The 27,250-nt window shown below is 37.9% G+C and overlaps 1 protein-coding gene across 7 annotated transcripts in view; it reads left to right on the top strand.

Moving 5' to 3' along the window:
- Positions 1-27,250, top strand: part of CASK (calcium/calmodulin dependent serine protein kinase) — a 189,106-nt gene that overhangs the window by 122,046 nt on the left and 39,810 nt on the right. For 4 of the 7 annotated variants that reach the window (XM_071430281.1, XM_071430278.1, XM_071430279.1 and 1 more), the window contains exons 11-12: positions 4,774-4,791; positions 12,463-12,584. In XM_071430281.1, coding sequence (XP_071286382.1) covers positions 4,774-4,791; positions 12,463-12,584 — 140 coding nt within the window. The remainder of the gene's footprint in view (positions 1-4,773; positions 4,792-12,462; positions 12,585-27,250) is intronic. The other 3 variants (XM_071430280.1, XM_071430284.1, XM_071430285.1) reach the window with 1 other exon arrangement.

Genomic DNA, 27,250 nt, shown 5'->3' on the forward strand with positions numbered 1-27,250 from the left:
TTGAAAGTTTGTCTTGAATTCTTAGGCATGAGCAAAGCTCTAATACCTTACTAATAGCTATTTATAAAAAGAAGCCATTATGTTCCTGACTCCTGTTTTAGAGAACAATATGACTGTGTCCTATTTAAAGCACACTGGACAGTGTTTCTGACCCCAAATCTTCAGAGAGAGACAATACATGGACTCAAAGGGGAAGATAATACTTGTGCTGTGATCTAGGCCTTGGACAGGACAGTGACCTTACCAAGCAATCCTTTTGTCCATAGCCCATATTCAGAAATTTAAATCACCTGTCAGTCCCTAAACTAACACAGCCTTGTCTTAGTTATGTATCTTAATTTTGACATAACATTGCTCAAAATATTTGCAGTGCAAAAGTCTGGGTTGGTTTGTCTGATCTAAAATTAGGATTTAGGATCAATTTAAATGAACCTTTAAGAAAAACCTAAGACCAAAAGGACTGTCTTTAATTTTTCTAAACACTTTAGAAGTACTGGCAGAATATTTTAGCTATATAATGACTTCTCTAGAAGACATTTCAGGAACTTAATTGCATGTGTTGATCTGCTGTGTGATAATTCTCTGTCTCAATATTTCTATAGGTGAGAAAATTATGTATTGACTGCATAAATTAATTACTTCTTTCCTTCTATTTCATTTAAGCAAGTAATTTTTAGAAATTATTTCAGTGTCATTAACACAGGAATTATATGCCCCGTAAGAATGGGGACAACTTTTCTTGGTTGAAATTCTCCCAATTTCACTTCTTGGAATCCAACTTCAAGTAGTAAAATTAAAACATTTCTTTGTCCTTAGACACGAACACCATTCATAATCCCCATAGAAATGATTGAGAATCTCAGATCATTTATTGCAAATGGGTAATCAAAGCCTCATGGCTTAAGTTCAGTACAAGTTCACTTGTACTTGCAGTTAAAGATCCACCTATCCTTTTAAAGAAAGAATAAGTCAGTTTTACTTCACCTAGAACTACTTGCAGTGCCTTAATTTTTGTTTCCATCTACTTCCCCCATTTCAGTGGTGAATGGCCACCAACATGACTGGCAGTGGCAACTTTCCTAATCTGGAAACAGCAGTTCTGCTTTCCAGTTTCAGTCTCATATCAACAGGACATGTGTCTTCCTCAGAGTGATGTAATTGCAGATATCACTCTACAGGAAAGTTCCAGGTTCTATTTTTTTCTGCTCACAGAATTCTTGGACCCAGTGCACATGTAAATTGTACAGAATATCTGTGTGGGATCCATTGTTAGCTTGTGCTCATCTCTGAAAGAACTGAAACAAAAGCTAGGAATTCTCAGGAAAGCAAAGTTACTCTCTAACCTGATATTGTTGATCAAACTGATGGGGGATCACAGTGATCAGGAGACCATCCTAAGTGGGTAGTTTTCATTATGTTTCTCTGACCCACTACTTTAGCTGACAAAATATTTAATATTGAACACTAAGCCTTGCAAGAAAAGACTCTACAACTCTTTCAGCTTTCTCTTTCAGAGATTATAACATTTCAGCTGGAATTCCTAGATACCGAAATCTATTTTGTTTCCTCTTCAGAAGTACACTAATAGTATTTTCAATACTTCTGGCTTGGAGGATGGGTCTTGTGATGATTCTAAACCAAACTAGTTTGGAGAAATTAAAACTCAAGAATTGCAGTAGAAACTTGATTATCTTAAGGTTATTTAAGTTTTCTTCCTAGTACCTCATAATGTTATTCCAGATCATAAACTCTTAATGAAGACCATTTAATATTTTAGATATGGCTGCCAATTATTCCTCCCATAAAATTTCATGAAGCCTGTCACTGTAATTAAATGGTTTGTCAGAAACAGGCAAATACAGAACTCCTACAGAGATAAATATACAGAAATATAGATGCTTATTAAGTTATGCAAATCACATTTCCTGTCTTCCAAGGCTTTCCAATCACAAAAACAGAAAAATTCAGTTCTCTCTTTTTACCCAATTAATCTAGAGGTGTTCTTTCTCAAAGTTCAGTATGGAAACCTGGGGTTGCTGGAACCTTGAAGCATCTTCCTGTGCTATCCCAGAGGGCTATCCCAGGATAGGAAGGCAATGCTGGCAGCCAGTTGGATTACTTCTGTAGATGCAGAATCACAAAGGATCTTCTTGTTAGAGAGTTTTCCAGTGAAAGTCAGAAAATTGCATAGCCAAAGTAGATGGGAATGAAAAGAGATAAATTTTGTTTAAGGTCAACCAGGTTTTTTTTCTGTACACATCTTTCTTTCCTTTGTACAGCGTTAACAACTCTTGGTTCCAACCACTTGCTGACCACTGTCTGTTTCCTCTTTTGTCAGCAACCATCCCCTGACAAACTTGAATTAATCCTGCTACCATCCTGTTGGTAACATGGCAAAAACCAGTCTTGCTGAATTTTGAGTGTGACAAAACCTTTTAAAATACTTTCAAACTACAATGCTGCTTTATTGCTGACAGTCTCTGTTCAGTAACTTCTCCAGCAAAGCCACCAAGCAGCTCAGCTGACAAGCCTGCTGCAAATGGTCTTCTCTAGAATGTGAAACATTTGACTTTCAGGTTGCCTATCTCCAAGACATTCTAAAATGTGTATTCCCCAAGGCAACAAATGTTTCAGATATTTTTAATATGCTGAAACAAACATAAATCAGAAGTTAGCAATCAGCAGCCCTGAAGGCTAAATGTGTCACAGGAGGAAAACTGGTCCAGTAGGAAGTATTTGAAGTGGACCATGAAATCCCTAAGGTGCCAGGGAAGTTCACAGCATTTGCTCTCTGCTGCCCTTTCCCATCTGCCTCCCTCCCTTTCCCTGCCCAGTGCCTGACCCTCCTGATTGCACATTAGCTCTAGACAGGATTTCCTCTCCTTCTGTCATATGCTGGCCACTTGTCCCCCAGCTGAATGTACAGACATACAGTTTTCAAGTGTTTTTATAACAGTGCCTCAGGCTAGGAATGAACAGCACCAGTGTAAAGCTTTTAATTTTTCCTCCTTTTGCTTCTTGGGGTTTGACTTGAGAAGCTGAATTGAGGATGACTGTTTCATATGGGGTGTTAAGTAGATTCAAAATGGTTATGTTTTCAGGCCAACAGTTAGAAAAAGTGATAAATTGAAGAGGTTTTTTGTAAAATTTATGTTTCCAAAAGCTTTTTGTAGCCACTCCAGTCGGTGCTGGAGTTAAGCTAATGGATAGTCCATAGTCTTTGGAAAACTGCATAACTGACTTTTAATTAAAGCAACCTTTACCTTTTGTTAAAGGCTGTTACTCTCTGATGTCTGCTGGAATTGCTTGGGCTGTGGCACACATTTCTGAACTGTGACTAAGAGGTTTCAGAGCAGCTTTTTGCCACAAAACAGGTCTGGATTCCTGTAAAGGATCCTCGAGCTGTGCTTTGGGGTAACCTCAGAGCAAGAGAAGAGCCTGAATGGCCAAATGTGCTCCTGCATCTGTGCTGAGCAGTGGCACTGCTGCAGTGTTTCCTGCATTCCTGTCAGTGCTGGGCTCTGTGGTCGCTCCGGAAGCAGATAAACAGAAGCGAGGTTTTGCACTGCACACAAAGCAGCCACACTGAGGCTCCTTCAGTGCTTCTGCCTCGTTTTCTCCACACACAGCATTTTTACAAGTGCTTTTTGGTATTTTGTCTCAGGATCGATGTGTGCAAATTGAAATTTTCATCCTGTACTATTTTGTCAGACTCTGTGTTGTCGTGGCAAACAAGAAGTTTTTAACAGCATGAGATCTTGATTTTCAAATTCGATAATAAAAATGGGAATAAAGCTAAATCTCTTAGTCCTTCAGAGCAAGGTCAAACAGCACAGATACAGACAAGTTGTGAGCTCACTGTTTCCAACATACATGGAAGTAGCTGAACTCACTCAAGTTAGAATTATTAGTTGTTTTATGGGATTTAGAATTCATGAAATATTGTCCATACAAGCCCATATCTTAAAACCCATCAGTTTCATCAACAGAAGTAAGGAAAAAACCCCACTTTTGTTATGCAAAAATTAGCATTGATTTCGTAAATATTTGCAAAGGGTGTTCTGTAACATTTTGCAATATGAATGCTTGGGGAGAAAAAAACTACATTCACCTTATAATTGTTACTAATTCCTTTGCTAGTATTACAAGCACAGCTATCAGTTTTGAGATCATGAGTTTGTGTGTTTCCAACATTCCATTATTAACTTTATGACTTTCAGCTATTGATTCTTTGCTCTGATATGTTTAATTTTTTTTAAAAGGGCATAAAGACACTGTTAATTAAAAGCAATAAAGAAGTGGTTGCATTTCTAAATGGTTCACATAACATTTTTCACTGAAACTTTTTATTTCAATATAACATTGCTAAATTTTGCTTACTAAGTATATTAATATGTTATGAATCATTTGCAGTATGTTGAATTATTTTATCATTTCAACTCCTACAATATTTTTACTAAAAAATCCCTTTTTGTCCATGAGTTTTTAAAATAGTTTAACCAATGTTGGGAAAAGTCTGGTATTAATAGATCTCTAAGACTGCATCCATGTGCTGCCTTCCCAATGCCAAGTGTTTGTTTTCCTCCCATCCCAGTCTGCCAGTGCCATTTGCTTCACACATAGAAAATCCATATTAAAAACTGGGGGGATCCTTGTCACTTTGTTGAGACTATTTTGTGGCTAAATTAGTCTGCTAGGTTGCAGCTTTATAAATGGCTGGTTCTGAAATCTTCATACTGTTTGTTGTTTGTCCAAATGCTGCCTTCCTTCTAGGACTTCTAGCAGCAGAAAGTAGGTATCCCTTTGTTTTCCTTTAAGGCATATCAGTCAGCTATGGTGTGTGTCTTTGCATGTTTAAAAATCTGCTTTCTTTTGCTTCTCTTTGCTCTTTTCAGTTTTAATACTGCCTGTTCAGACAAAATTATATGGTATTGACTAAATCTGTGTACAGTGTAATATATATTCAACAGTATAATCAAGCAGAACGATGATTTCCAGGCAATTCTGAAGGTTCTAATTTAGAGGCAGTATTAAAATTACCTGAGTTTTGGGGTTTTTTTCCCAATATTTAATATTTGCAACACAACTGAACTAAAATTTAATTTTCATTGAATTAATAAAGTATATTTTGGGTTTGCATTTTCATTCCAAAATTGTTTTCATGGACTAATGTTTGCTTTTTTTCTTTCTACTACCAAACATTTACTGTAATATTAGTCAAATATTATATTCTTGCTCTCAGCTTGCATGAACTTTCTTGATCCTTCTGTGTTGATATGTGTTACCTGATCTATGCATATGCACTGTGGATATGCATACACCTGATTTCAATAACTATCCAAAATGTGTCTCCTCAATGAAGGAATGTTGTTAGCATGTAGGGAGGAGCTTCTGCTGCAAGGCACCTGCACACTTTGTGAGAAAGTGGGACCACAAGTATTTCTAAAACCTAGGCAGAGGAGAAGCTGTGAAATTTTAGATCCTTTGATACAAACCACAGCCATTTCAAAAACAACTAATTCAGCAAAACTAATTCCCCAAAAACAAGCTATAGAAAGTGGGGGTTTCCTGCAGCATTTTGAGACTTGTAGATTAACAGCTCTGCTTCTGTCCTAGGTCAGGACATGTCAGCAGGACATGTGTCCTTGTCTCCATCTCTGATCAGTCATGGATTTTGTGGTTGTTGTTGTTTGGTTCATTCTTTTGGTTTTACAGATTGTGAGGGAAGTTGTTCCTTTTCCTCCTATCTCCCCATCTCAGAATGCCTGTCCAGTAACATGAGAGTGAAAGTTCAATGGATTTTTGTATGAAAGTTTTGTGATAGTATTATTTTTAAGCAGTTGTAGGGGGGAAGAAAAAAAAATCTTATACAAAGCCTGTGCCATGATTTTTGGGTTTTTGTTTGTGCATAGAGACTTTTCTTCCACAAACTGACTATAAGGGTGTGCTGCTGTCATGCTGGTCAGAAGGGGGTTTTTAGACATTTTTGCCAGGAGAAAGAAAAGATCTAAAGAAGGGATAGTGAAGGGCATTCATCTATTTAAACATTCATTTGTTTAGTTGCTTGTGAGTGCACTTACATGTAAGCTACAGGTCTGGTGTGTAAAACAACACTTCTGCTTGTTTCTTTGCCACCACACCAGACTGGCTTCTGTCATATCTGTGGTTGGATTTTCAGTGAGGGGTAGCTGGGAAAAAGAGTTGACAAACTGTGTGAAGGTGCCAAGTATGGAGACAGGAGAAAGTGGAGCCTTGCCCACTCTCAGTGCCCCTGTGTGTGCAGGATGAAAAAAAGTCTCTTCAAAATTAAGCATCAGTTTCTTGCTGCCTCCTTTGTCCTCTCCCCCACCACTTCCTCTTCCCCCCATCCTTTGTTGTTTTCCATACATAGTACTCTCCTCTATATTCCTTCTGCTGTTTGGAAACAATCTCTTGTTTTCTTTTTTTCTTTATTTTTCTTTTTTCCTTTGTTTAGCCTCTTTCTCCCTGTTTTTCTCTCCTGCACCTATTTCCTTTAGTTTATTTTCTGACTTTACCTGCCTTTCTCTCCTTTCTTGTACTCCTTAGATATTCTTACCTTCTTTAATGTAGTTGTAAATCCCAATACCCTTCCATTGCACCAGCAGTCTTCTTTCTGAATTGTTCTTGTCATCTCCATAAACCTCCATCTTTCCAGCTCTCTTACTACACTCTTCCTGATTGTTTTATATATATGCACTGTATGTATATACATATATTTCTTTTATCACTGCCTTATTTGCTTCCCAGTAGCATTCACAGAACTCTGTGCATGTAGGAGCTTATTTGTAAATTTATAGGGTGTCTAAACTTCACTGTTTCATTTCAGTCCAAGAAGGAAGAAGTCATGAAATGCCATATAGCTCAAATTTGAGCAGGACAGAGCCTTTACTTGCCTTATATTTTAATTACAATGCTGTGTATATGTAAAACATGTATCTGCCACCTTATTTTAAGCTATTATAGTCATGTACATGTATACACCTGCTTTGGCTGTCATCTGCTCCTGCAGAGTCAGTTGCTCTGGAATACAGTGAACAGCAAAGAGCAGCAAATTACTCTGTGAGATCAGAGGCATCTCAGCTCCAGTGATTTTTGCAGATGTTGTTGCAAGTGATGAAGAACAGCTGATGCTCAGCTGGCTGTCTCTAAATCTGAGAAGTTACATCAGTTAAAGTAGTGGAAAGGTCTGCACTTTATAATAATGCCCATGCTTGTTTTTTCTTTTGTGAGGTTGTATCATGTGACTTCGTTTTGTGATTCTAATATTTGGTCTCTCTAAAATTTAACAATTTCTGATGATTTTTCGTCTTTCCTTGCTGGATGTACTGCCCTGAGACCTCTTCACAAACAGAGTAAAATAAATCCTGCCTTCTGAAATGGCTGTGCTTTAAGAGCCAGGATTGGTCTTTTAATTTCACATCCAGCAGCTGCCCATGAGAAGGCAGCCACAAGATGAGGCTGAGAGAAATCAGCTTCTGTTTATTGTAGATTGGCTGGCATAAGGACTGAACTGTGATATATAGAGAAATTGCAAATGACAGCAAAGCCTTGCTTAGTCATTTAAATACCACTGTGAAATCTTCAAGACACAGTTACTTACCTATTTACACAACATAAAGAATAATTGAAAAGCCAGTCAAATAAAGATAGTTTATAAGAATGAACAGGATACAAATGAGTGGCTGGTGTCATGAACTTCATTTTCTGTGGCTCTACAAATCTAAGAGATTTAGATTTTGCCAATGTCTCTTTCATAAAAACTTGCTAATAGTATAATGGTTATTATAAGTTCTGCAGAGTTATTTCCTGGCATAGTACTTGCAGGAGACTGGCAAAAAGGTGTTTATGGTTTTGTGTTTAAACTATGTCAGGCTTCTTGAGTTCTGGGTTTTCACTACTCAGAAGTGGGTTTGTGACTGACCCAAGACTTATATGAGTATTTATAATCTTCAGTGTTAAAAAATAAACCAAGGAGTTCTTTTGCCCTCATTCAGAATGTGCTTGCAGTCAGGATGTAGTCTGTTCTTTGTAGCAATATCTGAGTCTCTTTATCTAAACACTTTATTCAGTTGTACAATGTTGCAGATCATGTCACATGAAAAGAGGTTCCTATTTCTATTTACTGCCTGTTACATAACAGAGGGAGGCAGTTAATACCTTCCTGGTGTGCTGAGAAGCCTTAGAAAAGCAAACTTTTGGGATGCTTTGTACTGGGGGGACACATGACAACTGCAGAACATGTAGGCAATTCTTGGAACAGTATTTAAAATTCTCTTTTACTCTGTTCTGGGGAGAAGTAAGCAACTCCTCCCTACCTTTAAAGTTCAGTTTCTCTAGTCAAACCACCTGTTCCAGACTAGAATAGCTGGATGTTGTAGTAACAACGCTATTTTACCAAAGCTTTGCCTACTTCCAGCCTGAAGAACCTGTGTCCATAGCAACTTCAGATGCACTGTATGACAACCACAGACTCTAGAGGCATAATTCAGCTGTAACAGAAAACTATTTCTCAATGGCCTTCTCCAAAAATGAGGTGGCAGAACCTGCCCAAAATACCCATGGTAACTTTGTGCACTGCGTGAAGAGAAATTCCCAAGTTTCTGCCTCACAAGGCAGATATGTCTCTGATAAATAACAGATCTGCCTCAGTAGGCAGAAAACTGCTCAATTCATCTCTGTCTTCTCAGAAGTAATTGGGTATCATCCTTAGGAAGTCATTCCAGTAACTGTAAAAGCATTTTATGTACTAGTGGTGACTGCAGGAGACTGTCATAAGCATTCTAATGTGGTTTTTCCTCTTTTTTATATATGACAGCTCATAGTTTTCAACTTTTCACAGTTGGCATTCCCCAAGAAACTCTGAGTAGCTGCAGCCATTCTTGCTTAGGTTTTCTTATGGGAATACAGGGAAGATAAGGCTGTGTGCATGGCCCAGAGTGTCCCTGCTCCTTTTGACACTGAGGTCATTTACTGTGCATTTACAGGAGGATCCAGAGTCTTCTCACAGAACCATGTTTGGTGTGGATTTTATTCCTGTTTCTGCAGAGAAGAGTCTTCTATTTATATCACTGGAATTGCAGCCTTTCCTGTGCAATTGGATCTGGTTTTATAGTAACTTAAGGTGCAGGGTGAGATTCATCTCACCCAAAAGTTGGGGCTGCTTGAAAATTCTGGGGCAGTGAGCAGGATTTTCTAACAAAGTTTACTTTATGGAGTCTTAAAAACAAATTAACACAGTCAGTCAAGTTAGTCAGCTTCCTGATTTTTCCTGCCTTACTAATATTTATGCATCATTCTAATTTTCATACTTCTAGATTCTGTCTGTAACTGCTACAGACCATGAGAAGTCTGAGATCTTAGTTTGTATGACTGTAATAATTCACTTAAGTCCTTTATCATCTGTGCTGAGGTTAAAATGGGTGCACTTGCAATGTTGAAAAGAGGTTAAATCCTATTTCAAGGGGATATAAGTTTTAATTATAAATATTGAGTACCTTTACACTTTCCCCAAAGGTTAGGAATTTAGCTTGAATATGAATGTTTTTAGAAACAGGTGTGCTGTAAAGGTTGGTTAACTTCATTTTATGTAGTATCTCTTCATTGAGTATAAAACTCTTCTGAAAGGAAGTTTTAGACATTTTAACAGATGTCTGTAACAAAGAGAGTTTAGGTGTTCACAAAAATTTTTGTAAAATATATATAATGCTTCTTTTTAAGCATTAACATGCCATCAGTATATTGCTGCTATGCCATTTGCTCATGCAGGTGCACATTATTTATAAATGAGTGAGGGGCATGGCAGTAGGTGAAACATAAGATTATAGGTAGAAATAAAAATATAAGATAAAAACTGTCATTTGGGAGATTAACAAAGTCACTATCAGAAAGTCCCATGAAATTTCTTAAGGGCATTCTTGGAAACTTTTTTTACAGCCTTCTATTCAATGTGACAAATGAACAGGAGAAAAAAAAGACCTGATGATCAAACCCTAATTTTTTTTTAAATTCCCAAATATTCAAGAGGTTGTTGAGATGCAAATATTGAAAAATCATAACTTTCATTTCTATTTCAAAGCCCTCAAAGTATTCCACAAAATAAAGTTTGCAAAGGAAATAATACTGTCACATAAGGTATGTGGTGGTCCAGAGCTTTTGTTGTTTCACAGTAACACAGCACTGCAGGCAACTTGGAACACACTTGTTACTGGTTCCAGATTTGGCTCAGGTTTTGGGGATTATGGGCAACACTGAGCAGTATTAGAGACTCTTAATATCCCCAGGCTCAAGAATCTTTTCTTGAGTTTTCCTTAAATACCCCAAATACACAGAAAAGGCTTTGAACCCAGAAAAAGAGGCTTTGCTTGAAAATAAAATAATTCAAACTCTGAGTGTGAAAAGAGCAGAAATAAAAGAGAATTTTAACAAATTTTCTTTTACCAACTGGATCCTGGAAAGTCAAGCACTTTCCTTCAGGCATGGAGATCTCTAAGTCCATCAGCCTTTAACTGATGTGCTGAACATGGAAAGGAAACAGTGCAGTCCTTTTGGGGTCCCTGGGTAGGTTTTTTCCCTTGCCTTTGAGGCTTGGCTGGGATCTCTCCATCCTCTTACCAGCAGATCCTCAGTTCTTATATTTCCTCAGGTTTCCTGCTGTGTCTCTGGCAGAGGGATGTGGATGGTTCTTTCAGCTGAGCATTCTTGTTCATTATCAAAGAGGAAGCAAATTTTTCTCTTTTTTCAGTGCACCTGACCTCGTGCACAGCAACTACTAAAAGTCAAAGCATTTGTTTTATTTGCTGACAGCCATAGGTTTTTAAAAGAACATGAATTAGTACATCAAATAGGTGTAAGTAGTCAGACACACTTGATGGGAGAGAGCTAAGAAGTTTTATTGCTCCTGAGACATGAGTTGTGAGTGAGGGAGATATTGTGGTTCTCAAACCTTGTACAGACAACTGTGAGGAGAATTTTAGACTGAGGTTTGGACTAAATGTGATGCAAGAGTTCTAGATTTGTAATTTATTTCTCCTTCTCAGCCATGAGGTTGCAAGTCTTGTATAGTAGTTTTTGTGTATTTTGTTACGTTTATTTCACTTTTTCAAGATTTTCAGAGAAATAAGTTAACTTCTTTCCTTGTGTGGTTAAGAGGCAGTTTGGTATATTGTTTTTATTACATTCTGAAAATGCAGTACAAAAGGCTTTGAGTTAAGGAGGGCTGATAAGAATTGTTCATGCAATAGAAGATAGAATTTCAAGGAATGCAGCAATTTTTTTAGATGTTATCTATCTTGTCAAAAAGACACAGGCAATGTGTAAGTAAACAGAATAAGCATATTGATGAGAAATTAGTGAAATAGAGCATGTCTAGAGTTCAGTATCCAGAATTAAGAATTTATTTATGAAAAAGCATCCAGTTGCCAGACCACCAGCATTGCTGCAGACTCTCACTGGATATGCTGCTTTCTTAGCAAATGCTTTTACCACAGTGGAAAAAGTGAAGACATGATCCATGGGTGTTGAGATAAGCCAAAGCTGGCATCCTAGTAAAGCACACAGGTGGCAGCCACCACTGATACTCAGATTTTTAAACAAGTTGTTTCACACAGAACCACTGTGGAGTGGTTTACTCTGAATTTGTGTTGTGTTTCTTTGTCCTCTCCTGCTGAGAGTTCAGCTTTCCCTCATGGACTTCCACCTTCCACAGTGCCTCCCATTTCTCCTTTTTGTCTCCATAGCTCTCGCTTCTCTCTCACCCCCATGCCATATAAAATCATCCCCATCATCCTGTGACCCAAACCCATGCCCTGCTGAAAAAGCAGGGTGATAGCTGGATAGGAGATAACCAGGCAAGCAGGACAAACAGAACAAAAACACATTACAGCCTTTTTTGTCCCCCAGGGGATTCAGCAGTCAGGTGTTTCTCCCTCTTCCCTCCTTTATCCTGATGCTGATTTTAAAAATATTTGTGAAATCATTGGTTCTTCCTGATTTTACCAGTGTTTGGGATTTGATTTCAAAATAATTCTTACTGATGTTTCAAGATTGTACAATATGTATTTGAAGTTGTCTGGCAGTTCAAAAAGAGAAGTGAAGGTTGGAATGGTGAGGACAGGCCAACAATAATCCAAGTGGCTCCATAAGACATTGTTGGAAGCACAGCTAAAATAGAACAAAGCTGAGCCTAATAAAATCAGGTTCTGACCTCTCTCCCATTAAGCCATTTCTTATGTATAATTACATTAACTGTGAGCACTTTTGATATATGTAAAATTTATTCAGTGAGTTTTCCTGTTAAAACTCCAGCTTTTTTAAGCTCCTATTCCAGTTGTACCAGATGAATTGAAAGTTTCTTTTTCCAAAGTTCAGTTTACCATGAGCCTTTGCTTTATTGATTTTTTTATTCTCTTTTTTTTTTTTTTCCCCCTGTCTGTTGCCCCATAGGAGCAGTCTCACAGGTGCTGGACAGCCTGGAAGAAATTCATGCACTTACAGACTGCAGTGAAAAAGACTTAGATTTTCTTCACAGTGTTTTCCAGGATCAGCATCTTCACACGTTACTTGATGTAAGTTTTCTGTGATAAAAATTTGAATGTGTTCCCATATCTGTTGTTCATTGGATAATATTTTATTTTATCCAATATTCCCCTTTCTTGTTTGATACCAAAATCAATTTCTTTAGTTGTAGAATGTAAGAATCATCCAACACTTTGTGCAAAAATACATTTTTAGTGCTGTAATATAGAGTATTGTAGAATATGTAAGTGATTAAGAGTTTGAGTTAATAGGTTTGCTTTAAAATAATTAAACAGAATAGATTTTTTTCCTTTAATAAGGGCCAGATTTTAGTTTTTATTTTAAATGTGAATTGCAACTTTATAACGGTACATATTCTATTATTATTAACATTAAATCTACTAATGTTAGGCCAGGTCTGGGGATATTCTTACAAGTGTGAAATTTTTTGTGTGATGCACCAAGATATGCTCATTTCTCTTTCATGCTTGGATATGGTATGGAATAGGCTCAATCATCTGAAATCTGTATTTCTCTGTGGTTCTGGAGAGCTGCTAGTCCATAAGGCAGCAGTGTCTTACTGGAGTGCCAAAACACTCACTGAATGACAAATTCAAAAGCACACCATGCTGTCAGTGCCTTTGTATCTGCACAGCACTGAGGTCTAAAATAAAAGTCAAAAAGGGTAGCAGAAAAAATACTTTCCCTGATGTTTTTTTCTGGGCTATGTGGATAGTTCATGTTGAAGACAGAGGACTTGCTTTTAGGGAAGACCAACTTTTTCTAAAGCAATCTACAGCTTGCACTGAGAAAAAACTCCAGATGGAACCAAATGCACAGGAGCAGCTTGGCAGGTGCTGTGACACAGCAGTGGCACATCTGCAGGGCAAAGCAGCTGGCACTGAGGAGCCAGGGCTGCCAGTCCTGTGTGTTCTGACTGCTTTTACTCTATGCCAGTTGTGCTGCAGTCCTGTGAGCTGAATAACCACTGGTAGGTGAACAGCATCTTTTATTTTAATGTTGTTTGAGAGTAAATATGCTCTGGTAACACTGTACAGTGAAAAATAAAAAATGGTAGGTGGGCATAATGAGATGAATTTAAAATATGCACTCCTGGATCAAACCAAAATGTTTGTGTGATCACATGGATGATGACCTTTTTAGTACAATGTCTAAAACTGAACAACTCAGTGAATATCACAAATCTAACAAGGTGTGTGTGTTTTTCACCCAGTGAAAGAGCCACAGGAGTAGGAGTCATTCCAGCTGTCTGATCTGCAGGGAGATGATGATGTTTGTAGAGACTTTGAGAGAGTTTCTGCAAAACTATTGAGTGCTCTGGTTCCTCTGTGCAGCTTTGCAGGAGCATGAGCTGAATATAAACAGAGCTGCAGGTCCTTTGGTGTCCAGACTCTTTAAAATGTAGTGAATGATTTGTATACTTGTTACAGTTTGATCAGTCTCTTGAATTCTGTGCATTCTTGAAGTTTAAGGGATTCCAGTCTGGAAGTGGCCCCAGCTGCTGGGTTCTGAGCTGGCCTGAACACAAAGCTGCTGGCAGAGCTCCCCCACAGCACAGCTGCCCCTGGGACTGCAGCATCCAGAGATGGGGATGGCTGCTAAGTGATGGTGGCATTGCCCTGGCACAACACTGCAGGTCTCATCTTTGTTCTCTGATAACTGTTGATGCATTTTACATCAACAGTCATTGGATAAAATGATATGAAACACACAGGAAGAAGGGGCTAGGAGCTCATGACTTTCCTGAATTGTATCTCCAACAACTCATCTTTGCAAATTTGCATTAAAATATGAATCTTTTTTCCCAATTTAAGTTCACCTAGTGTACCAGATGCTTAAATTACTTTTTATATGGCATGCTGCAGTACAGAAGGGTTCTCAGTTAATATGAACAAGAAATAAAAAATCTGGAGAGGAGTAGAGTAATATGAGTGTAGTAAGAACCAAAATACTTGTGTCACTCATGCAGAAAGGTTTTAGATATTTATTAACCATTACTGTGTTATCATATAACTTCTTGGGCTTTGGTAAACCACATGGCCTTAGTTTCAGTACTTTTCTGGATGGCAGGTCTGCCAGACATTAAGTCATGCTTCTGCAATGCTTTTGCTTTTTTCTGCTCTTGATAGTACCAGTCAGGTTCCTAGTACTTCATTTATGACCTGTTATTGCTGTAATGGTCTGTTGTAGCTTTTCAAATAAGAAACACCAGTAGTGAAGTTGTGCAATTTTCACATTCTTCATCACAGTTTTTCTCATAAACAGAAAGGGATACATTTAATTACACCTTATAAAGATATCTGTGAGAACAAAATGCCAACAAAAAGCATTTTTCTTTTATTGTGCTACATGGAAGGGAGATGATAGAATCCTCCCAAAGATGCTTTGGTTAGAAAAATACAGAATAAAATTCTGAAAGAGTGCAGTGTCCTGAAATATATCTTTTAAAGCCTGAAGCAAGTTTCAGTATTATTTGAAAGGGTAGTTTTTTCATGTCAGTAACTTACATGTGGGAGATTGATTTCTGGTTTTGTATCAATACTATTCCGATTTCTGTCTCAGGAAAAATCACCAGTTGTACTGGGATGAAGTTCTGTCAGGGAAACTTTTTATTCCTCTTAGAGTATTTGGGGTTACTGAAGAAGCTTCCAGACCAAGTAACCTATAAACCATTATATCCCACTAAGTAGGAATTTTCTCTTCTGTTGTGAAGTTGTGGCTGTCACTTTGCATTAAATACTGTTCCTCTTCTGTGGCCATTTTCCACAGTTAAATTTGTTCTCATGTTCCTACTCTTGAGAAAGAGTTATCCTTATTTTTAGATTAAGCACATGATGCTAGATCATGCCTGCTGCTGAAATATCTTCTTTTGCCTCTGAAATAACTTTTTCTGAAGTCCAAAAAGGAAAGAACAATTATTTTGTTAAGGGTGTAAGTTACCCATGTGTTGGGTTTTTTTCAGACTACAAAATAGAAATCTTCTTTCTCAGTAATTCATTAACTTGGGTGTTATGAGGACAGGCACCTCTGAAGGCCAAAGAAGGCATCATTCTATTGATTGTTTTTAATTGATTAATTTGTTTAGGTAACTGTCTTAAGGCTCTCTTTCAATTTACTTGGTGGCCAAAGGTGCTCAAAACAAGGAGTAAAAAGGTGCAACTGCTTAGAAAGTAGTTAATCACTCTCAGCCAAAATCTGCAATGCAGAAGCATATCCTGATGTGGGTTTATTGAATAGTTTCATTGTGTGGTTTTTTCATCATTTTATAGAATCCTATTATTTCTGTTGAGTGGGGTTTTTCCTGCACATAAGTTTCACATTTCATTATTAAAAACTTAATTGTGTTTACTGCAGAGAGTAAAGAAAAGGCCCTTTTAGAAACAGCCATATAGAAATATTCACTGCCTAAAAAATTTATTGTTTATTAATTGATTTTTTTTTTTTTTAAGTAAAAGAGTAACTTTGGTTTGGACGGATTTTTCTTTTCTCTTGCTCTGTTAAATGTGTGATGATCAAAATTGTGGTGTATGCTGTAGGACATTTCTCTGTGTCACTTAGAAATGTCTGGATTTATGACTATATAAAGCTTTATAGACTGTTTCATTCCAATATCCAATTTAGATGATAAAGAATGCAGTACAGTATATAAATAACTTAATGGAAAAACAGAGTTAAATTTAAGTAGTGAAGACAGTTTTTTATTACCATGGACAGATTTTTATCAAATGCTTGAATTAAATTCTTTTTTATTGACTTCCATGAAAGACATCCTAGGAGACACTGCTGTCCTGTGTTAGCAGTACTGATAAACAAGTTGGAAAGAATTGTGAAATGGTTACTAATTTTGGAGGTCTTTTACTTCAATTATTATTTGTTTTGCAAAGTCTAGTGGGCTTCAAGGCTGTGCTTAGTGGGTAGAGTTTTATCCATGATGTTTTATCCATGATGTTTCATCTCTGTCAGTGCATCTAAGGAATTCTGCTCAGATGGAAACCCAGGAGCTGCTGCTTGCTGCAGCTGCCTGCCCCAAAGGAGATCACAGAAATCATTCTCCTGGGCTTTGGTCACCTCTGCAGGGCCCTGCCTGGGCTGACTCTGAATGCAGATGTCCCTCAATTTACAAGTGAGATTTTCACCCAGCAGGAGAACAATATCAGCTTTTGTGTGATTGGGGCCTCTCTGCTGGCTTTGTCTGCATCTGTCTGTCCCAAGGCAGAGATAGTTCTCTAGGCTGATGTTTTTTGGCTGTTAATTTTAAAAGTTTGTTACAATATTTTCATAGATGGAATCATTGAGGTAAGTGTTGTTATTTCTGTGATAGAAATGTTACAAGCTTTCAAGAAAGTTTATTTAACTTTTTGCTGGCTTAATACATTACACATGTATGGTTTTAACTAAAAGAGGATAAATACATTTTGCACTGGCCATTTGTATCATATCTATGTGTGCAGCCACTTCTTTCTTTTTCTAGTTTAATTTATATTCACAGTGCATATTTAAGGCATGCTGATTTCTCAAGAGAATCTCACTTGTGTGTCTGTTATCCTTTTCTGCTCCTGGTTGTGTTTCACAGGAACCTGCATCTGTGCACACTTCAGAGTTTCCTTAGGATTACTTTTGAACTCTGTAATCCAGACTGATTTGGTCCTTAAGTCCAGACTTTTAAGGAAACATATTTTCTCTTTTGCTAAAATGAATGTTGTTGGAACCTCAGTTTAGCTTCTTACATGGTTGGCTAAAGCTTTCTGCTGGGTTTATTTTGGTTTGTTCTGTTTACCCTCCCAGGCTGGATGTTGGCACAGTAAATTTGAATGTCCTTTGTAAAAGTTGCAGTTATTCAGCAGTGTCCAGGCAGGGCTGATACTATAGTCCTCTGCTTGACAATGTTTTAAACTCTCCATGTATTTATCCCTGATCTACTCTTTTTTGAGCAAAGTGTATTACTTGAACAATTTTAATATATACTTTATAATTTAAAAAAGAGGAGGGGAACAAAAAACCTTTAGATTTTTCTCTTCAGGTTGCTTTCGTTTCCTTTTTTCTTTTATTTTAAATCATGAATAGACTGGTGGAATATCTATCATATGATGTAGAAAATAAAACTAGCAGATGTGTATAGAAAGCTTAAATATTTTCCTAGATCATCCAGTTTTATTGTGTTTTGATTTGAATGAGAATGACTTTATATGTGAATCACATAGTGTGGTGTGAGTTTTTTCGGATGCTCATTGGTCCTTACCCTCTTGAATACTGATTTTGTTAGCACTTATAGGGGAAACGTGTTTTAGTGAAACCTGAATGCTTCTCTTTTGCAAAAACAGACCACAAAGTGTGTTATGGATGTCTTGCTTAAAATCCCTCAGAGCATGTTATGCTTAAGTGAAATATTACTTTATCATTTTTAAAACACATTGTTTTCATATTTTTAATTGTCCTTTATTTCATATCATTGTAAGACAAAAACACATGGAAAATATTTGTTAAAAAAAAAAAAACAACCCAGAAGAAACTATGTTGGCAGGAAGGCACCTTGCTATTTGGGGAATCAAATCTGGCTTTTATCCCAGAGCAGAGGCAGCGTGCTCAGCCCCAGGAGTGGGAGGGACTGTCCCACACTGCAGTGGGAGCTCCTTTCCCAGGCAGTGGAGACAGAGCAATGGCCCAGCCTTAGGGAGAACTGGGGAGAATTCCTTCAGCAGGTGGGCTGGATCATCACCACCAGAGCAGTGCATTTGTTCTCCAACAGGTAACTCCTCTGGAAGCTCTGTCTGAAAGAACACAAAAAGCAGAGGCTATCCTGGAATTCCTTCTGCATTATTTCATAATCATTCTCTAAAATCCTTTCCATTTTCATCTTCCATCGTACCTTTGCATTTCATTTTCTCTGCTGCTGGGATTGGTGGATCATTTTGCCACTCAGCATCCTCTCATTGTTTTCCTGTTCTTCCTGTTCCTCTGCCTTACAAATGAAATGGGGAATTTATTTTATATTTAATCTTCAGAGCAGAAGGCACTGTTCCACATTTTTATAATATGAAATACTGATAAGTGAGTGAGTCTCTTAAACCCAAGGCTAATACAAATATGAGCCAACAGTTACTTTTATATTAATTGAGAGTAATTTTTGAGAAATTTATGTATCCACCACTTTGCAACAGTGCAAAATTCTGGCTCAGTTCTCATGACACTGTGAGAGTTACTTTGTTATGCTTAACCTGTTTTCTTTTTAACTAATATTCTGTCATTTTGAGTAATTATAAGCTTGATACTGATATGGTGAATCCTCAAGTGAAATTCAGCTTGATAATGTATTTTAAATGGGAATTTTAGTACTTAGTCCATTCTTCTTGGCCTGATGTCATGTCCCCTGTGTAAAAGGTGTGTCATTGTGTCTGTGTGCACCAACATCTCTTACACCAAAATCCACAAATTCTTTTTTTATGTGGAACTAAAAATCCCCATTATTTCAGTCTGGTTTTAAGTTACTAGGCCCTGATACATCAAAGAACAATAGCATTGTATTCCTGACACTTGTGAAATATTTAATTAACTTCACTGATAATGTCTTCAGATAAAGGGGATCAATTTCCTATTTAACTTTCTACATTTTCTTCACTTCTTGTGTTGTGTGTAGTTCAAGTTTCTTTTTAACCATAAGGGCTACCTGTTGTGTTTGGGATTTTTTCCTTATAAACCTTCAGATTCTTGGTTTTATTGTTTCTCCTAGAGTTTGGGATCTGCTCTGAGAAATGACAAAAATAAGGAAATGCTGCAGCACCCAGGCTGCCAATCTTGAATAATGCTTCAGCTTCTTAGTGTTTGGAGCTTAACTTTGGAGTGATACTTCAGTCTGCACTTAGTTTGCATTCAGAAAACCCAAAGGCAATTTATAAACAGCCAGAGCTGTCTATAAACAGGCAGAGCTCTGTGTCTGAATTCAGTCCTTCCTCTCTGCCTCCTCCTTCCAGTCCTTCAGGTGCTTGGCTGGGGCCTGTTGACTGTTCTGGGTGCTGGTGATCTCATTGCAGTGTATTTTTGTTCTCAGAATATCCTTGCAGAAAATTCATGTGAACAGGGAGAAACAAGAATAGTTGTGAATTCCAGCATTAGCACCTCCTGGTGCAAGGTATGCTCCACATCACAAAACATGGGAGGAGCTGTGTTCTTGTTAGTTACTGTGGATTTAACTGGTTTTATGGGTTCTGTATTCCCCTGGAATGAGGTTTGTGGTCATTAGCATTTTTTCCTCAGGGTGAGAATCCAACCCTGACAAGGTACTTTGGGCACAGCTTTGGGAATGAAGCCCATTCAGGCCTAACCCAACTCTGTTAGTTCCTGTTCTTGGTTATTGAAGTCCATATTGAAAGCTGGGGGAAAGACAGGAGCAAAGCTTATTCTGTGGGGTGTAGCAAGGTGTTGTCCATGGAACAAATCTCTTTATGAAGCCCTTCTGTATTGAGGGAGTCATTTTTCCTGGTGCTTACTGAATCATTAAGGTTAGAAAAAATCTTTTAAGGTCATCAAGTCCAGCTGTAAACCCAACACTGCCAAGTGCACCCTTCACCAGGCAGCCTGTTCCAGAGTTTGATAACCCTTTTTGTGAAAAATTTCCCTAATATCTAATCTAAAACCTTCCCTAGCACAACTTAAAGCTATTTGCTCTTGACCTGTCCCCTTGTTACTTGGGAGAGGAGATCAACCCCCAGCCTGCTCCTCCTCTGAGTGAGTTATAGAGTGATAAGGTCTCCTCTGAGCTTCCTTTTCTCCAGACTAAACACCCCTGTTTAGACTTCTGTTCCAGACTCTTTACCTAAACTCCCTTTAGCACCTCAATGTCTTTTACATTTACTTTTATCTGATCAGCTGCATGGTGTCATCTCTAAAAAGTGCTTTGCCTTGGTTTTGTTAAGATCAGCTTCAATTATATCCAATGCAGTAAAAAAGAAAAAAAAGTGACTCTGTTATTGAAATAATGCGATTTTTGTGTCCTTGAAGTCACTGATATGTCAGAGTACCTTGGGAAATAATGCTGTAAGCCCAAATTTTTCCCAGCACTACTAGTGGTACATTCCAGAGTGAGAGTGTTTTGCTTTTTTTAAATGGGACCTTTGAATTTTATTGTATTGGTTTTCCAACTGCTCCGCTGGTTTTGTTGGTACTGCCATGTGCAAAGCAGTACCTTTATCTCATCCTAGTTTGGCATATTTCATCTTTGCAAAAGATGTTAAAACATTTGCAGTGTGAACAGAATAAAGTCTGGTTATGTCTGTGTACTGTCTAGCATGTCTTCAACATCTTCTGTCACTGGTGGAGAACTGCAGCTTCTACAGTCAATAACATTTTTATGATGAGTATTAATATGGGTTTTCCTTAAAATAGGAGACAAATTACTAGGTTAGAGTCCTACTTTGTAAGGAAATAAAATGCTGTCAGACACTGGAGTCTGGGTTCATCATACATGAATGAGGCATTTAGGGACACCTGAAATTAAACAGAACAAAATAATGTCTGCTGTGATTTTGAGGAGTAGCATAACCATTCATTTTCAGTATTTCTGTGAGACAACTTGAAATAAATGAATAAATAAATGTTTTCTTGGTAACTGTGAAGCAAATCCAGAGGCACAATTCAAAAAGTCAGTTGTGGGGGAAAAAATGCACACACCTGGAGTTTTATTTTGTACATATAGAGTCCTTTCCTTGGCTCTTTTGCCTCTGAAGTGATAAGGCTTTGATTTTACAGAGTAAGTGCATAGCACTTGATAATCTCTGCTAAAAAGGAATATGTTCCACAACAGAGCTAAAATTTGTTTGTAGCTCCTGTACACCGAAGGTAGAAACTTCAACCCTTGCAAAGAAATAGAATATACAAATCAGATATTACCGAATATCTGTGGGGTCTGAACCAATGTAAGCAGAAGTGTGTCCTTGGATCTGTCACTGTATCAGTGTGTGGAGCTGCAGGTATTTGTGTAGTCTTTGTTTCAGACTGAACTCTGTGATTTCCCTCAGTTCATGACTGCCTGCAGTTTTGCTACAGCATTATAACCTTTTGAGAGAATTTAAACTTGGATACATTTTCACTTTTTAAGGTTTTGATCAAAAGATACACAGCAGATCTGCCAACACTTGGCTACATAACAGGATGAAAAACCTTCTCAGTGTTCTTTACCTGAACCTTCTGGTTCCCCTCGTGTCTCCAAGCATACCAAATATGTCAGTGGAAGAGATTCTTGATAAAATATTGACTGGTAATGTCTAATGCCACAGGGCATCTCTCCCTGCTGCTGACACAGGTGAAGGGCTGTGTGCTTTCCTTACAGCTCTTGTGTCACCAGATTGCCCCTGACAGACCCTGGCAAGGCAGTGAAGAGGATTTCTTTCTGGGATCCTTTTTACCCTTTGGATCACTACAAAGCCAGTAAATGCAGTCTTTGGCTGTGGCTGGGGAATGTGTTTTCCTTCTCAAAGGAGCCTAAAATCATTTCAGGGTTCCACCTTGACTAAAGGGAAACATATCTCTCACCTGTCATTTATGTTCATCCTCAGTAAAATAAACCTTCATCATTTGTGTTTTACTAAGATGCTCTTCTGGCAACTCTGTCTGCCTGTCTGACAGGCAGTTTGTTGTCATGTATAACACACTGAAGGGTCAGGAATTTAATTCTATCCATTCTTCAAGTAGATCAGTTCATGTATCTCCCTCTTCTCCCATAGCAAGGCACTGACCCTTGAGAAGCAGGTATTATCTTCTGTGCCTCAGAAATGTGGTCATTAACAACCTGTTAATACATGTTAAACATTCTCCAGCTGGCATTTAGCTCCAGTGGTGTGCCAGGATTTCAGGGTTTGTGCAGTGAAGTTTGTCATTCTCACTCCCTACAATGCACTTGTTTGCCAGTCACACACAGTGGGAACCGAACTAATGCTCAGAGAAAAATGGTTCTGCCCAGTTGAGTTTCTCTCTTCTGTTCTTACCTCCAAAAAAGTTACAGTTTGGTTTATAACAAAACAAGTGAAGAAGCCCAGATAAGGAATGATTAAAAAAAAAAAGGAAAGCACCTTCCAGTAAAAGCTGAAATTGCATAGGACTGAGTTTAGCTTGCATCATTTTCTCCTACGTGTAGTAGGTAAAGTTGTAAGAAAATCTGGTTTTATGTTTATTTCTGATACAGGTAGCACCAAGTGTCACTCTGTTCTAGAAGACACGTAATGAGTATGTAGGAATATAGGTGGCTTCTAAAAACAAGGTACAGTTGGCCAGCTTTTGCAGATAAAAGTTCCTCTAAAAATTTGAGGAGTATGTGTTTCTGTTCTGTTCTGTTCTATCACAGAACGGAATGAATCAAACTTAATGAATGATCAAACTTAAAATTGAAATTCAGGGTCCAGTTGCTACTGCAACATTTTTTACTGGAAAGATTATTCATGTATTGCTTGAATGTGAATATGCACAGAGGAATTGAGTACTTCAGATCTGCATAACCCTTGTCAGGGTTACTGAAAGTCTGAGTGCTTCCAGTAACAAGCTGCAGTGTTGGCAGCTGCCAGTTCTGGGGCATGACAGAAACAAACACTTATTCAGACAGAATTCATGTTCTGCTTCAGACTGTCTTCTGTGAGAACACTCTGTTAGGGAATCTTGATTTTAGCTGATAAACTGCTTCCTGAACCCTTTTGTTGAATTAGTTTTGTTTGCATTGCTCAGCATTTCACTGGGTGAGGAACTGGCATGCAGATGTTGATTATGCTCCTCTTCTACAGTGAGTATCACAGAAAAAGATTTGAAGCTGTGGAGGGCTGTAGCCAAAATGCTGTAGCAGGAACAGAGTCTGAAAGATGCTTTGGACTTTGACACAGGATGGAAGTGTAACATGTTCTGTAGAATCATGCTGGGAAGCAAATGTTAGGTCTCTGATGCTGAAATGGTAAAAATGAACTTCATGCACAGTCCTTAACAGTGGAGAACAGAGGGTTGGAAAGAGTAAACTGTCTTTAAACAAAGATAAAGCCTCTGCTGTGACCTTGCTACTCTGTGTTTTCCAGTAAGAGTTATTAGCTTCAGGGATGTGTTTCCTTGAGAGCTTAGAATCCCAGGAAAAGAAGCACCCATGGGAACATTATAATATTTTGTATGGAAAAGGAGATGTGAAACAGAACTGGCAGAAAAAAGAATGATGTGATCTAGCATAAATCTAATTGGCCCTTTAATTTTAGCCATTCTTTGATACTGCTACTTGTGAGTATTATTTATTCAGTGGGTCATGAATTTCTTTCAGTCTCTGAACACATAAAACCTCGGGGGTGGATGGAGAACCAGGACAGGGAGCTGTGGGAGGTAACAAAGCAAAAACCCTCTTTGTTAGTAAATGCTGCTGTGCAAGGGGCAGCACCTCCAAATGAGAATTTTTTAGATGGTCCCAAAACCTAAAAGTGATGAAAAACAACCCTCTAATATCACTGTGTTGCCTGTGGTTAATCTGTTCAGAAAGTGAAATCTATAAGGACATACTATAATGATTATTTTTAGATGTTTCAATGTGGGGGTTTAATATTTGAGGTTGGCAGCCAAGTATCTGGTCTGAATTGCAACTGGATCCCCACAAAATGTGTATTTGTATTGAATGATCAGGAAGCTTTATGCTCTAGCAGTTCAGTAGTTCTTGTTTTAAGAAGTTTCTCACTTGCCTCACAGGAACTTTGAGGTTTGGTCAGCTAAAATACTTACTGATTTCACTGTGTGATCTGATCTTTATTACATTCAGGATCAGACCAGGTGGTGAAGCTGCATTTCTGCTACTTGTGAAATACCTACATTTTTCAGTGTGACATTGAATGGGGGTTGTTGCATTGGAACAGTATTCTGACTCCTCTTGCAGGAAATGGTTAAAAAGGAATTTCTGCACATCTGAAAAGCTAGTCAGAAGAGTTTGTTGTTTTGTCTCGACTGCCTGATTGTGGATTAGGCTTTGGGCTGTCTGCTTTAAATATCAGAAGAGAGGAGCTCCCTTTGTACAGGCAGAAGACAAAAAGTGTTGACACTGCAAAAGCTGGTGAACTGATAGCAACTCAACTTGTGGGTATTCTCTTCATAGATTTTTTGTTCTAGCGTGCAAAATTTAAATCAAAACTTGTGGTCTTGATAAGCAGTACTATTCTGTTTATTAGCTATAATGTCAATGTATGTTTGTTATATCAAGTTTGTTAATACATCAGTTGGGATTGTTAATCTTTCAAGAGCAAGCTTTCAATTTCAATTGTCTTTCTAGGAAATGCAGAATAATTGATGCTGAGGAGTGAGACTGACATACAAAGTATTCAAAAGTCTGGAAATGCCAAAAGTTACATATGCTGTGGCATTTTACTTTTTTTAAAATTATTATAAATTTTTAATTTATATGTTTATGCTTATTGCAGAGTGAAATTCTTAGAGGTTGGGTTCCTGGGCTGAGGGGACAGAGTTATTTGCTGGAAAATAGAGACTCCCAGCAAAAAGAAAGCCATGATTAGGACACACATTTTGTCCTGCTGTAAGTCTGTTGCTATGACATAGAAAAGTTTTCTGCAGAGGACAGTGAAGAATGAGCCAGTTCATTCTTCTCTACAAGAAACCACCCTTGGTGTGGTCCCTGTAGAACTTAGATTTTCAGGGTTGCTGAAAGGAGGCAGCATTGTGAACAGGATGGGTTTCTGTGATGAAAATGTTGTAGCTAACTGCAGAAAGTAATGTGTTCTCTACCACAGGGAGCATACAGAGCCTGGCTGAGATGTAATTAATGTTCACTTTAATCTCTGATGTGTACAAACAGGTGTTATTCAAGGTTTTCTTATACACTTTTTTAAAACCCTCGTGTAAAATGTGTGTTGGTTCTTACATCCAAGGGAGCAAATGTTCTTTTTAATGTCTGAATGAAACCTTTACATTCAAATGCTTTCACAAATTAGTTATGCAAGCTGTAAATTCCTTAATTCTAAATTGCTTTTGCTGTAGCTAGTATTGAAGTGCAAAAATATTGAAAAATATTGCAAAAGTCTTCTTTCAAAGATTGCAAGGGAGGTGGGACTGCTTCACCAGTTCTGGTGCATTAATGCACATTATAAGCTTTGCTCCTATTGCCTGTTGTAAAAAAAATAATCCATGAACTACCTTAAATTAGAGTATCTGTAGAGCATCCATTTCAAAATGAAGAGATCTCCTCGTGCTAGTGAATTTACCAAATCCACATCCATTCTGTGGGTGAGGCCATGTTCTAGCTCCACAATTAATAGATCCCTTGCTTTGGGTAATACATCATGCTTAAACCTTAGTGCAAATATGAAGGTTTTTCTTTTAAATGCTCTCAGAGTTCATTCTGATAGTTTGGTGCCTTCAAAGCAAACCTCAGTAAGCAGAAATCCTGGAAGATGAAATTTAAGTGCCATGCCTCAGCATGAAGGCACTGTGGAAAAATAAATGCACTCTTGTTTAGTCTGAACTTTGCCTTGATTTTTTTTTTCTAAACATTCTTTGAGGAACTCTGCTCCCTAATTTTCTTTTTGCCTCCTTCCTAATCTCAGAAGATAACTCTCCCATGTTAGTGGGGAAAAAACTGTTTCTGTAAACTGCTGGTTGATTTGGGTCACAGTAACGAGGGAAATCAGCAACTTCAGCAACACAGCTTTTCAACCTTTGCTAGAAATAACTAATAGAAATGATTTCAAGGTAACCTTTCTGTAATTTCATTACTCTTTAAAAGGAAAAAGACATTCAGTAATATTCATGGTGGGTGTCATGCATTTTCTGCTGTGCTTTGGTCAGGATACAGTGCTCAGTGCTGTTTCTTAACAGGCATAGAAGGGTGGTACTTTGTAATTTGCAGTTGCTGGAGTTGGGGTAGATTTTATTAATTTATTTAAGAAAAGGTAAAACAAATAATTGTGTGCACAAATAAAATGTCTCCTGAACTACAAGCTAGCAGAAAGCTTTTATCACAAAGCTTTCAAGGCTGCTTAAACTGTGGAGTTTAGTGGTGTTTTGGCAGCACAAGCTGGAGTTGTTGCATTGGAAGAAACTGATTCAGCTTGACTTTTCTACTTTTCTTTCCCCAAGACAGTGATGTAACTGTCCTGCTGGGAATGGTTTTTGGAAGTGACACTGTTTGCTGGTTTTGTGCTTATTTATGTATGGGCTTGAAATGTTCAACATGTTTGTTAAATTGTTCACCTAGGGAAGTGATGGTGATGTTGGGTTGCATTTGTGGCAGTTTATGTATCTAAACTGAGTGGTATTTCATGCTGTGTGAGAAAGAGAAGAAGGCAGTGCTGTGTCCTGGCAGGATTCCCTTTTTCAGACATCCAAGGCCATTCTGAGCCAAACAGTGGAGCTGTGAACTTCCAGAGGAAGCTCCTGAGCACTCCTTGCTGAGCAGCCTGAGTGGTGATTTCTTGTCACCTCATCCTTGGCAGTGTTAGGGTTTGCTGAAGGTTTTAGAGTCACCTTTGTATTTTGAATGCTTTTTTATATTCAGTATTTTGAATTTCAGTTAAATTTTGAGTGTTGCCAAAGTTGAGAGATTCCCCAACTTCCCTGGGCAACTTGTTGCAGTGTTTCACCACCCTTGCTGTGATAAAAATGTCTCTAATTCCCTAAAAATGTTATTTGTGCTTTTTTTCTGTCTCAGCTATCAAAGAAATAGTCTAACATAATTAGAAAATAA

The sequence above is a fragment of the Agelaius tricolor genome, unplaced genomic scaffold (assembly GCF_023055355.1).
Source record: "Agelaius tricolor isolate 1412-34295 unplaced genomic scaffold, bAgeTri1.0.p SCAF_7, whole genome shotgun sequence".
In the NCBI taxonomy this organism is placed as follows: domain Eukaryota; kingdom Metazoa; phylum Chordata; class Aves; order Passeriformes; family Icteridae; genus Agelaius; species Agelaius tricolor.